Source organism: Syngnathus floridae, chromosome 2, assembly GCF_059516105.1.
Source record: "Syngnathus floridae isolate MCC-2025c chromosome 2, RoL_Sflo_1.0, whole genome shotgun sequence".
Lineage (NCBI taxonomy): Eukaryota > Metazoa > Chordata > Actinopteri > Syngnathiformes > Syngnathidae > Syngnathus > Syngnathus floridae.
Window position 1 is genome coordinate 6,005,380 of NC_142414.1, and position 12,601 is coordinate 6,017,980.

Here is a 12,601-nt window from a genome sequence, read left to right on the forward strand (position 1 = left end):
TACTACAGTAAATAAAATGAGCATGGCACAAAAACATTCTTGGAAAATCCACATTTTTATTATTTGTGGAATCTTATCATTTAGTAGAGGCGCTGTGGCTTTCCCATGGTGCTCTTGATATACAGGGCACGCACATTTTGCCAGTTCTTCTTAAGGAGGGACACCAAGAAGTTGACAGCCAAGTGTATGTTGTACACCAGCGCAGCCTCCTTCATTTTCACGTGTCCAACAGCCACAGCCAGGCAGAGCACCTGAGGGGCACAAATTAGCAATGAAGCATTGCGTGAAGCTTTTGCAGAAGACACTGGCAGCTCATCTTACCTTCTTCATCTGAAATTTTATTGTTGATTTGACCTCATCCACTTTGCTGTTCAAGTTCTCATTATGGGTGAGCAACGAGGGGAACTTTCCAGCCTTATTGAGCCCCGGGCCCAGGATACGGGGTATCTGCTTGATCAGAGACTCTGAAGCCAGGAACGCATCATACTTCTTGGCTGGAAGACACGCAAGTAGTCAAGACCCCAAGCCAACTTAAAACATCCAGGAAAGGCAAAATGGAAATTTCTGCTCACCAAGCTTTTTGACCAGCTTCTTATTCTTGTTGAGCTTTTTGAGCGCCTCGACATCCATGTGTGGCAGGTTAGCAGCTTTGGCCTCATCACAATGCTGCTGGTCTCCCAAGAGGCAGACAGAGAACTTGGGCCTGGGGGGAGTCTTCAACCTACACAATAAGAGTTACAAGTTCACAAGTGGAACCAAACATTCTCTCTCTAGACTCATTTATGTGTCAAACATTATTTAATAAGAAACAAAAACACTTTCTTCTTCAAAATGATCAATAAGCAAGGGACTGGCAAAATACACTTCACTTAATACACTTTCGTATTGATCACTTAATATGGAACCATTTCTGGAAATAATTTAAGACCTATAGACAACCTACAGCGCAAGAGTAGACAAGAATCTAGCTCGTGTATAACAGAACAGTTCATTAAGCATGGCACTAGCAAAATAAGTCACTTGATATGAAACTATTTCTGGAAATAATTCAAGACCTACAGACAATGTAGAGAGCAAGAATTGAGTTCATGTACAACACATCAGTTTCTATATTGAAAGTCTTACCATACCGCCAGAAGGCCAGGAGTCTTCATTAATATAGCGAATATTGGTCGGCTCAAAGGGTCAGAGCTTAAAAAAAAAAAGCTCAGCCCCTCAAAGCCTTCCCTCATCTTTTAAGACCCAGGGTAAGGGTCCGTCTGCCAAGAAGCCTGTCACCTCAAGCAGACGACCCAAAGTACTTCTCCATGCCTGGTCTGGCCTGTCTGACCATACTTTAGCTTAAAAAAAAAAAATCAATACACTACAGCTTTACTCAACATTCTGACAGGGCCAGACAAAATCAGGGAAAAGGTTGGGTGAGACAGAAAATGGTCCAACCTGACAGTGCCGGAGAAACGCTTGTCCTTATGGGGATCATAATTTTTCAGGCTGATCTGCAGCTCCACAGTCTCCACAAACCTAATACAGCAACACACACTTATTAGCATCTTACTGTAAAATAGTCACGGGAAAAGCCATGTGCTGGTATGAAAACTTACTTCCTCTTCTTAGCTCTGGAGTTCGCTAGAACTTCCTTCACAGCTTCCTGCAAAGTGTCTCTGGAAATCTTACTGCAACACAAATTAGGACAAATTGCATTGGATATTCAAGGTTTATTGTACCTTCTGCCAGAGCATTTATTTGTTCTGATGGTCACTATACATTCCTGGCAAATAGAAGGACAACAAAAAAATATTGAATTAACAGCTGACAAATTTTGTGAAAATCAATGTCCCATTGCAATGATACTCGGGGCACACTAGGGTGCCAAAGCACCCTGATTGGCAATATGCATGCATAAAGCTGTTGAGTGACCACACAATTTCATGAATGCAATTTCTTCTTTAGTCGTGAATTTTTATTAGAGTCCATCTTACTTGTCACCCTCTGATGTATGTACGAACTGGGATGAGAATTTCATGAGCTATAATGAGTTTGTCTGTGAATCTTTGGGAGGAATTCATCTTCATTTGTTTTTTTTTTAGGTAAACAAATCTTGCAGCCAGTCCGGAGTTGTAAACGAGTTGTGTTTTGTTTGTATTTTGAGTAATCAAAAATTTAACTACGCAGTTAAACAATTTTAAAGTAACTTGTGGTTTGTTTGTTTTATTTAGATCCCCATTAGCTATGGCAATGCCAGCGCTACTCTTCCTGGGGTCCTTGGTGAAGCTTAAGACAAAAAAAAAAAAAAACACGTCGCCCTAGTGGCCACAGCTGGAATCGAAAGCCAGTTTTTCTGGAAACTGACTAAAATGTTTAAAGGCAGCCTTTAAATCATATCCAATATCTCCACGGCGTTTGACCGAGCTAAGCAGTTTAAGGCATAAAAACGCTTGCGGGTGAGTTGCCGGGTACAGCACACACTAAGCACTGCCAAAACAAAATGGCAGCTTTTCCAAATGTTAAACGTTTACTTCTGAGAAAACAATTTTAAAAATCTATCAGAAATAGTCTCGTTCTTGATTAAAGAACCGTATATAGTATTGTTCACTGTTTACAGTGGTCGAATTTTAATAACCGCTGTCACTGTTAACTTCATAAGACATACGATAGCACATCCTAGATTTGATCCATTTTCACACAATAATCCACTAATACAGAAAGAATAGTGATGCTTAACAATTATTCCATAAATTACACGCAAAAAAGCAAGACTAAATGTATCGGATAATCATGGATGCACGGAGATTATGTCCTGAAACGTAACAACGTGCCTTGCAACAATAACGGACTATTGGCTGTAGGGCAGCCGAAAAGGAAAATTTACATGAAATGACTAATCCTATCAAGCACTACGAATGTTGGGGGAAAAACCCGGCTCAAATACCATATAACTTTCTTTTAACCAGATTACTTTATTTAGATCGGCTCTACCTCATTTTTGCAGCTGTCCTCTTGACTCGCTACGCTAGAAAGGAAGTGCAAAAGGAAGTTGCGTCAATTTAATGCTGCCTATAAGCTACGTCATCATCAAACGGCAGAATCGTTTTGTTTTTTACATCTTTGCAGAAAAAAACCATTGGCAGTCACTTTCCGTAGATACTTAAAAATGTATAAATGTATGATTGTATCAGACGCGATCACAGCGTGATTCACAAAGCAGGTTTACAGAATAAAATGTGCACACCGCGCACACATGCACACGTTCCGCTTTACACTGAGGTCACTAAACCAGACCTACACCTCAGCTACGCCTAGAAATACTGTCCATAAAAGTTATGAACAGAAACGGCGACAAAGGGCAGCCTTTGCGGAGTCTAACACCCACTGGAAACAAATCCGACTTGCAGACCAAACTCTGACTTTGGTAATACAGGGACCGAACCGCACTTATCAGTGGGTTTGGCACCCCGTACTCCCAAAGCAGCCCCCCACAGAACTCTCCAAAGGACACAGTCGAGGGCCTTCTCCAAGTCCACAAAGCACATTTAGACTGGTTGGCGAACTCCCATGCACCTTCCATGACTCTGCTGAGGGTGTAGAGCTGTTCCACAGCCAGGACAAATACCACATTGCTCCTCTTGAATCTGCGATTCGACCTCCCGACAGACCCTCCTCTCCAGCACCCCTGAATAGACCTTGTAAGGCTGAAGAGTGTGATTCCTCTGTAGTTGGTTTTTAGTTTTTAATTGTTTTAAATTTATATTCTGTCCACTCATCCATTCATTTTCTGAACCACTGAATCGTTTATTTTTGTTTAAAATTCACATTAATAATGACACTATGTTTTTATGTGTTTTCCTTTCCGTGCAAAATGTAAAACTCGTTTAATAAAATAAAATACAAGTAAATATAACAACTAAAAAAGTATGGCTGTCAAAATGGGAAATTCTGCAACAATAGTCAGGAAAAAAGTGCTTTGGTGAAATGGATCTTTTGCAGGTACAGCCCCCCCAAAAAAGATTAATACACTGTCCATCACGTGTGGGGGAAAAATTCAGTGCATGAAATGACAATAGGTTTGTATATAGCAACATAAATATAAATGGTTTTTTTATGCATCTGGGATTCTTTTCAACACTGCTTGAAGAGCCTTTTTTAAGAATGTCTCATTTAGCATCAGGCAATCAGACAGGGAATGCTTGTGTGAAGCATTCACCTGGAAAGTAAAATATGGATACATTATGATTAAAAATGAATACTTGTAAAATATTGAAATGCATTTTTGCATACTTACAAGGTTGCCATATTTTGTGAGGGCAGCCAGCATCATTTTTGCTAAGCGGACAGATTTTGTGAACAGAGGGGTCTGGTTAACCAGCTGTTCAATCAACAGTGTGAACAGTTCTTCATTCAAGTCAGGCTGCAAAAAAAAAAAAAAAAAAAAGAAACAAAATTGACTGTTACGGGAAATATTTTTACAGTATGATGCTACTTGTTGGACATAAAATAACCTCCGCTAACCTTGGAGTCCAGCAAGCTGTGTATAACAGAAAGCAACATCTCACTCCATGATATTTTCAGTGTCATCCTGGAAGAAAAACAGGAAAAAGAAGCAATTTAAGAACAAAGTGCTGAAATATTTGGTCTTACTGAAGCACAAGCAGTCTGTAGTGGGAATCCAGGCAGCCTTCTATGAGTTTGTTCAGGAGCTCAGCTTGTGCACTTCCTAAAATAAACAATTGCTCTAATTAAAGGATGCTTTGGGATTCACATCAGCATTTTTTTTCTCCAATTTTCAAGAGACACATAATCTCACCCATATTGTCTTGCTCTATAAGCGGACCAATCAGAGCGTGGCACATTGATCTGGGGTAGCTGCTGCAGAGTGACGTCACAGCACTCACCAGGCATCTGGACGGGGGCTCAGTGAGAGACAGCACCTGCAGACAGCGGCGACTTCTGTCAAGCCACACATCATTGCAGTGACCCAAAGTGAATAGTAACACAGACTGTACGCACCCTCTGCAGCAGTAGATTCTTGATGAGTGTCGCTGCCGTACTGAAGCTGAGGTCGGGCAACAGAACCGATATTCTGCCGCAGATTTGTATCAGAGTGTGCTCCTCTAAGTTAGACAAATTCAACTGGCCACACAGCACTTCCACCTTTTACACAAAAGAGCAGCATAATGATTCACTGGGTCACTGTGTCGTTGCTACTCTGTGTGAAAGGTAGCAACACAGAATGAGGGCCGGGAGCACACAGAGGATCTTTAAACAAAGGTGATGTAATCATAGATCCAGCATTTATTTGCCCGTGTCTTTCACGAGCATGAAACATTGCCGCTTTTGTTCGAGCTTTCAGACAGCTAAGACAATTTGCCACAGTTTAATGTCAGTATAATGTCAGCACCATCAATCTTTTGTTTAAAATACTTAACAAAATGGGTTCTGCTATTAATGAATCCTTTTGACAGCAGTGACCTAACTTGAGATTTCTTCAAGATCTGAGCAATTCATTGAGCAATATTTTGCTTTGACTTAGGAGAACCAACTGACTACTTCACAGGCAGTACGTCAGGCTGATAGACACCATCTCTGACACTGTGTTCAGCAGCACTGGGGCCCCCAGGGTATAGTGCCGGTCCCTGTTCTCTTCACCCTGTACACCTCTGACTTCAGTTACAACTCTCAGCTGTGTCACATACAGAAGTATGCGGATGACACAGCCATTGGTGGGTGATGACAATGAGGAGGAAGCAGTACAGGAGTCCAGTAGGGAACTTTGTCGCCTGGTGCCGTAGCAACCATCAGGAGCTCAACGTCTCCAAGACAAAGGAGCTGGTCATAGACTTTGGAAAGACCGGATCAAAGCCCAGGCCTGTACTACTAAAGGGGGCTGAGGTGGAGGCTGTGGACTCATACAAATATCTTGGGATGTGACTGGATAGTAAATTGGACTGGTCAGCACACACCAGGCATCTGCACAGGAAAACGCAGAGCAGGATGTACGTCCTAAGGAGACTGCAGTCGTTCAACATCTGCAACAAGTTGTTGGGTTTGCTGCTGCTTTACTGAAGAGGCGTGGTAGTTTTGTAAAAGGGCAGTAGTGGAAAGCCGGGACCAGGGCTTCAAATTGAAAACCTGGGACTCACTTCTCTCACCTTGTGTTGAACACAATTTCTGCTGTCCTCCAAGTATCTGAATGCGAAAAGCCATCTTGGCTGTGCGAAAACGTACATAGTAGACATTACAATGTCACAATTTGCAAAGTTGAAAGGCCCTGGTGAATAATGATCGTGTAGTAATCTTATAATTTCTTGATTTTTACAGAACAGTGCTCCCTACGGAAAAAAAAAAACCTGAAAACCTTCGCTTTCGGCAGTGGGAAAGCGCTAAGAGGTGGAACGCTGGCTTTGTGAAAAGTGTGTCTTTGTGCAAGCACACAAACCTCCACAATGTCAAGTTTTGCTGGGTTCAGTGTGAAAGACACGGCAAATGAATGCCACAGCTATTCAGATGTACCAGCTTTATGTGTAAAAAGATTTCTAGTACAGCACATACCTGAGTGGCATTACAGTCATTCAGCACTTTCAACTCATCAAGTGAGCGGTTGTCCCACTGTCAAAGGATTAAACAAAGTCACAACAAACAGTGCGGAGTAGCAGAAGAAATCCGAATTCTCTACATACCTCGGTTGGACTTTTTAATAATTCCTTGATTTGAAGAACAGATGCCTGAGGTAGCACACAAAAAGACAACACATTTACTCAATAGGACCTGGTGCTATGAAAATGAACTTAATGTGTAGCAGTGTACCAAAAAGGGTATCCAATCATCAGTTTTACCATTTGCAACAAGAACTTTGGAAAAAAGTGATGGATTTAAACGCATTCATCTTTACCTTCATATGTTCAGGCAGAGGTTCATGGGTGTTGGCCTGTTCTGGCGCATCCGTTTCCAATTCTTCTGCCATCTAAGAGCAAATGAGACAAGCAGGATTAAAGCGGTTATTTTAATAATTTGATTTTAGGACAAAATGGAAGGTCTCTGCAGGGACCATTTTTCCAGATGGACTAATAATACTACAGACTCACGTACCAGTACCAAATAATACGCTAAAATAAAGACAGTAAGTGAATAAATCTGTGTGTTGTCCATCTTTACCTTCATATGTTCAGGCAGACAATCCTGATCATGCACTTGCCCATCGATGGGTTCATCTGTCTTCATTCGTTTCTTCTCCTGCTGCATTTCTTCATTCTCATCATTCAGAATATGGAAATGGGCCTTTCTTTTCTTCTGACTTCCTGTCTCAGACAAAACAGCCGCAGTCTGTGCTTCCTCCACTTGCAAACCACTGCACTCATCCCACCATCCAGTCTCACCACCCACTCGCCGTGACAGTGCTGTTAGTCGCTGAGCGCACGCTGGGCTGTAAAGGGGTTCCTCGAGGGAACAGCCCATTATGATTCTTTTCAGTTGCTTCGTCCATATGGCGACCCACAAGCTTGGACAGGGGTCCAGATCAAGACACCGGAGTAGATGGAGGATGGCGGCTTTGGGGAAGTGTGAGTGGATCAGGAAGATGAACGCCAGCAAGTTTTGCTTGAACAGCGGTGGAAAGAGCAACACCAGAGGTTTACTGTGAGGGGAAACAGTTGTGAGAGATAAGCACAAACAAGACTAACACAGTATTGTAATTGATAAATTTGAATTTCAGATATGCCACAAAATTCCAGTCATCATCATAGGTGGCATACATATTTGGCAGGATTGGTTTACTGATGAGCATAGATGACACAGGACTGGATCATCAAAACGGAATTAAAATGTTGTCAAGTAGTCCATGTTCTTACAGTACGTACACAAAGTGAGATTACATGTTTATGACAATATGGACTCCGGAATTATTTTTGATGTTGAATTTTGTTTTGAAAACTATGTGGTACAACTTGAAGCTACGGTAGCTATTGGTGCGCATTGTTTTCTCATCTCTGCTTAATACTCCTACTGCAACTGTTTCCTTACATCTCATTTCGCGTTAGAGTTCATATTTTGCAATTAGAAGCACTGGAAAGCGAATTTTATAGTTGACTCGCAGCTATCAGGACTTACACGGTGAGGGGTTGCCCATTCCCCCCTGGATAGGTGATTTCGTCTCGACAAAGTGTTTCAATTAAGTCGGACAATGATCTGTCAGGTGTGGCCCGCTGCTGTCGCTTGAAGACCTCGAGTGTTCTGTGTGCACCGGAAACCCCGAAAAACAACGACCGGGCCAACAGCTTCCATTGCCCGTCAAAGCGATTCAGCAACTGACCGGCATTCATCTTCGTCCATAGAGGTACGTAGCTTTACATACACGGAACTGAATCTGCCGCCAACCGCACTGCGCATGTGTGAAACACCCACCATCTTGTGGAAACTTTGCGCATAGGCTTCTCTCTCTCTCTCTCTCTCTCTCTCTCTCTCTCTCTCTCTCTCTCTCTCTCTCTCTCTCTCTCTCTCTCTCTCTCTCTCTCTCTCTCTCTCTCTCTCTCTCTCTCTCTCTCTCTCTCTCTCTCTCTCTCTCTCTCTCTCTCTCTCTCTCTCTCTCTCTCTCTCTCTCTCTCTCTCTCTCTCTCTCTCTCTCTCTCTCTCTCTCTCTCTCTCTCTCTCTCTCTAACAGTTGAAGTGTCAATAATGGTATGAATAAAATACATGCAATTGTGCACAACTTTTGAATCTTGGTGTAATGGAGACTTTATCACCTCAATATTTTCTTCACTGTGGATGGATTTGTTAGATTATGTCCCAGATCTTTTAGATTTCAAAGTCAAAGTCAAAGTCAGCTTTATTGTCAATTTCTCCACATGCCAAAGACACACAAAGAAACCGAAATTTCGTTCCCCCCATCCCACGGTGACAAGACATGGCTCACAACAGACAAACAAGTAAACAAGTACAACAAAAGCGTGCTGAATAAATAATGAATAAATAACACAACAATAAATAAATAGATAAATAAGAGGAGCAGAAAAAAAAGGAGCAAGCGCAATTTAATGATCACAATGCTAATAGTAATGACCAGGAGGCTGCCTTCTCAATCTAACTCTTTAATGTAAGCCAGAAAAATCGATACAAAGCTGTGGAGCCTTCTCTGCGAGATTGCGGAAGAAGGTCTAAACCAAGGTCTCTATTCTTATACTACTCTTGGCCGCCCTCCTGCAAGGGGGCGACTCTGTCTAGCCTGTGAGACAATGCGTGACCTTGCAGTCTTAACTGAGATCAACTAATATGTCCAAAGAGTGTCATAGAGAAGCGAAAGCCAGTGAAGGCAAGAAAAAGGTCACGGCAAGATAACAGCATAGCTCAAGCTACCGAGCTAATCACATGTGCCAAAGAGGCCTATTCAAACAATCCCCCTGTTTGAGTGACCTTATGGGTCACTCAACTATACTTGAGCTTTTGATGAAAAAAAAAAATGCATCACCCCCTGTTGAACTAGCCTAAACTGCCAGTTCATCCCACCCCTTGTTTGTGTGTGAAAAAATCCTACCTAGTATATGTGTGTGTGGCCCCCTACACGGCAAAGCTCTTACCATCACATTTTTGTTAGGAGTGATCCATAAAAATAGTCTCCTACCCTGCAGCAATTTGATCCACTAGTTTGTATTCTCTGACTCCTCATGACACAGCTCACCTTCTGCTGGACTCTTGGAGCGAAGACTGGCAGAGTGTCGCTCATCGGGGTCATGGGATACACCACACCCACCCAATACACTTGCCTTTAGGTGTATTTCGACTCATGATGGCTACCATACATACTCCAGCATCAGACCTATTCATAAACACATTTCTATCTCCCACAGCTGATGGAACCAATACAAGGGTGTGCCTGATTTTTTAACATACAACGCAATTGGACTTACGAGCAGTGTGTACAGCAAACCTCATCAATTCCAACCATACATTTTTAATAACTTCATGGGGTCCCTTCAAAACGTATCTACCCCTAGAATCAGATGAAATGCCCTCCCTGTTCGATCCTCAGATGAGCGAGCTCCAAGTATTGGCAACCCATCAAAGGGGTACCCTGTTAAATTTGTGATCGTTAACAATATAGTTCAATTTCAAGGAATCTTTGGCATTACCCTGCCCACGCACAATCGACAAAGATTCCTACATAAAATATCTTGTTTTTCATGCCAAAACTGGATTATGATGATACCGTGTTTTCCTGTCTTTAGCTTGTTTTGTCATTGCATTTTTCCATTTATAGTAATTATAAGTCAAGGTGAGCCGAACACCTTTGCAATTTCCCAAATACCCATCATCTTTATTTGCTGTGGGGGAAGTAGACCCTAGAACATCCCAGTAAAAAGGGCACCACCTCTTATTTGTTGTCCTCAATTCCAACCAACTCGGCCCCGCCTACGTAAACCCACATATATACACATCATAATATCTCCATTCCATATCTGACGCCCCACAATCCATTATGTCACAAGTCAAATTGATAAGTGATTGTCTCCCCATAAGTGTAATTCAAAACAAGTAATTAGAAACTCATCTTCACCATTAATTTAAAGACGCACTGAAAACATGCCATAAAAAAAATACCGTATTTTCCGAGCTATAAGTCGCACCAGCCATAAAATGCCCCAAAAAGTGAAAAAAAACATATATAAGTCGCTCCGGAGTATAAGTCGCATTTTGGGGGCAATTTATTCGACAAAATCCCACACCAAAAACAGTCATGAACGAGCAACATCAGGCTAAACGATAGCAACAACAGGCTAAACGATAGGTATGCTAACGTGACAAACACAAACAAAGAGCTGAGAACGGGCCTGACGTAACATATAGAGTGATTAAGGACAACTATTACATGAATAACATGTTTATAAAACCATCAGTGTCACTCCAATTCATTAAATAGCAACAACAGGCTAAACGATAGGTATGCTAACGTGACAAACACAAACAAAGAGCTGAGAACGGGCCTGACGTAACATATAGAGTGATTAAGGACAACTATTACATGAGTAACATGTTTATAAAACCATCGGTGTCACTCCAATTCATTAAATCCATCGATCGTTCTTTGTCAACAATGGGTGCGCACAGCTGAGGGCGCTTGCACTTCAAAATATTCCACAGGCTCATATAACGATAGATAAACTATATTTCAAATAACTATAATACAAGCCAATAATATTATCAAACCATCCGTGCACTTTAATTCCATTAAATCCATCGATCAAATTCCTCGTCCTTTGTCAACATCGCCGCGCGTGCGCCCTGACGTCAGCCTCGTCTTTATTCCACAGATCTACTATATAACTATATTGTAGCGTTAACAAAGTACAAGGATAGACGTGGGTTTGGTAAACGGCTCTTTATTAAACAAAACAAACTTCCAAGCGTGTGGCGGCGTGGACTTCCAGACAGACCGGGCGTGCGTAATGGCCATGTCCGAGCCCCGCGCACCGTTCGCGGACAGCCACTCGGCCGAGCGCCGGCCCCCGACTAAGCGGAGACCGGGCGTGCTTAAAAGCCATAATAGTTTTTCAAACCTTCTATGTCACTCCAAATCCTTAATTCCTTCAAACTCTTTGTCCTCCGTGTCACTTAGAAATGATCACCGCTAATGATGCCGGTAGTCCTTGTGTGGGCACTTTGTATGTAAACAACCGGCGCGCCGCGCTACTGACGTCACTTGAAATAGTAATCTATTGTTACATCACGGTTCTCCAAACTTTCTTTCTGCTGCTCGATTACTGTTTTCAGCTGCATATTTTACAACTTGAAGTTTGTAACCTGCAAAATATGAGTTTCGTTTTGGTGCCATTTTTCTTAAACCCACCCAGTTGATGAGTCACGGCCAACGGTAAAATTTAGAGCGCCCTCATTCAGTTTCGTCTGAAAATATAATTTTTTTTGGTTGTTTTATCAAAGTCTGCTTTATCGTCGATTTTTTTTTTTTTAATATACTAAGACACACAAAGAGATTGAAATTACGTTTCCACTATCCCTCGGTGAGATAGTACACATATGCATACAAGCAACACAAAAAAAAACCAAGAAGGCACTAACAATGAATAAATGAGTGTTGAATAAATGATAAATAAACAAATAATAATAAATAATAATAATAAATATAAGAGGAGCAAAAATGGAGCAAGTGTACATACAGCAGACAGTGGACTTGGATATGGTGCTTTAAAGTTTTAATTGCTTTATTTGATGTTTTCTCTATTTTTTATGTTTTGAATATGTTCAAGATAAAGATATAAAAGCATGTGAAGTGATCAACTATACTAAAAATAACATGGGAAGTGGTCAACTATACTTGTAAGTGATGTCTTAATGATCAAGTAAAAATTTGTGAAAAAAAACATATATAAGTGGCTCCTGAGTATAAGTCGCCCCCCCACCCAAACTATGAAAAAACACCGCGACTTATAGTCCGGAAATTACGGTACTTACTAAGCTATTGTAATAGTGCTGATGATGGTACTTAAGTGTTCAGTATTTTTTCCTCAGGTGGTGGTAATTTCCTTGGTATAAAAAGCTTGGGCACCATGGCAGCAAAAGTTAGGAAAGAATTGCAACATCTAATTCAAATGATTAATAA

The 12,601-nt window shown here is 41.5% G+C and overlaps 2 protein-coding genes and 1 long non-coding RNA gene across 5 annotated transcripts; 1 reads left to right on the top strand and 2 right to left on the bottom strand.

The window, feature by feature from the left end:
• Nucleotides 1–36: 36 nt before the first annotated feature.
• Nucleotides 37–3,064, bottom strand: rpl10a (ribosomal protein L10a). Its single transcript, XM_088363817.1, has 6 exons — nt 2,977–3,064; nt 1,602–1,673; nt 1,441–1,521; nt 573–721; nt 322–494; nt 37–251 (listed from the first exon to the last, which is right to left on the bottom strand). The coding sequence occupies exons 1-6, from the start codon at nt 2,979–2,981 to the stop codon at nt 81–83; spliced, it is 651 nt and encodes a 216-aa protein (XP_088219943.1). The 5' UTR covers nt 2,982–3,064; the 3' UTR covers nt 37–80.
• A 700-nt stretch (nt 3,065–3,764) lies between these two features.
• Nucleotides 3,765–8,397, bottom strand: fance (FA complementation group E). 3 transcript variants are annotated; one of them, XM_088363770.1, is made up of 12 exons: nt 8,101–8,397; nt 7,371–7,627; nt 7,150–7,292; nt 6,887–6,958; nt 6,675–6,719; nt 6,547–6,603; nt 5,005–5,148; nt 4,802–4,925; nt 4,636–4,711; nt 4,507–4,573; nt 4,280–4,405; nt 3,765–4,201 (listed from the first exon to the last, which is right to left on the bottom strand). In XM_088363770.1, the coding sequence occupies exons 1-12, from the start codon at nt 8,310–8,312 to the stop codon at nt 4,097–4,099; spliced, it is 1,428 nt and encodes a 475-aa protein (XP_088219896.1). In that variant the 5' UTR covers nt 8,313–8,397; the 3' UTR covers nt 3,765–4,096. The 3 variants fall into 3 exon arrangements, with proteins under 3 accessions (XP_088219896.1, XP_088219889.1, XP_088219903.1); XM_088363763.1 differs by having other exon boundaries at nt 7,150–7,627; nt 8,101–8,396; XM_088363777.1 differs by having other exon boundaries at nt 7,150–7,627; nt 8,303–8,358.
• On the top strand, nt 5,195–7,079 carry LOC148401374 (uncharacterized). Its single transcript, XR_015854683.1, has 3 exons — nt 5,195–5,265; nt 5,528–5,615; nt 5,693–7,079. It is a non-coding gene; the product is annotated as an uncharacterized LOC148401374 (long non-coding RNA).
• Nucleotides 8,398–12,601: the final 4,204 nt, after the last annotated feature.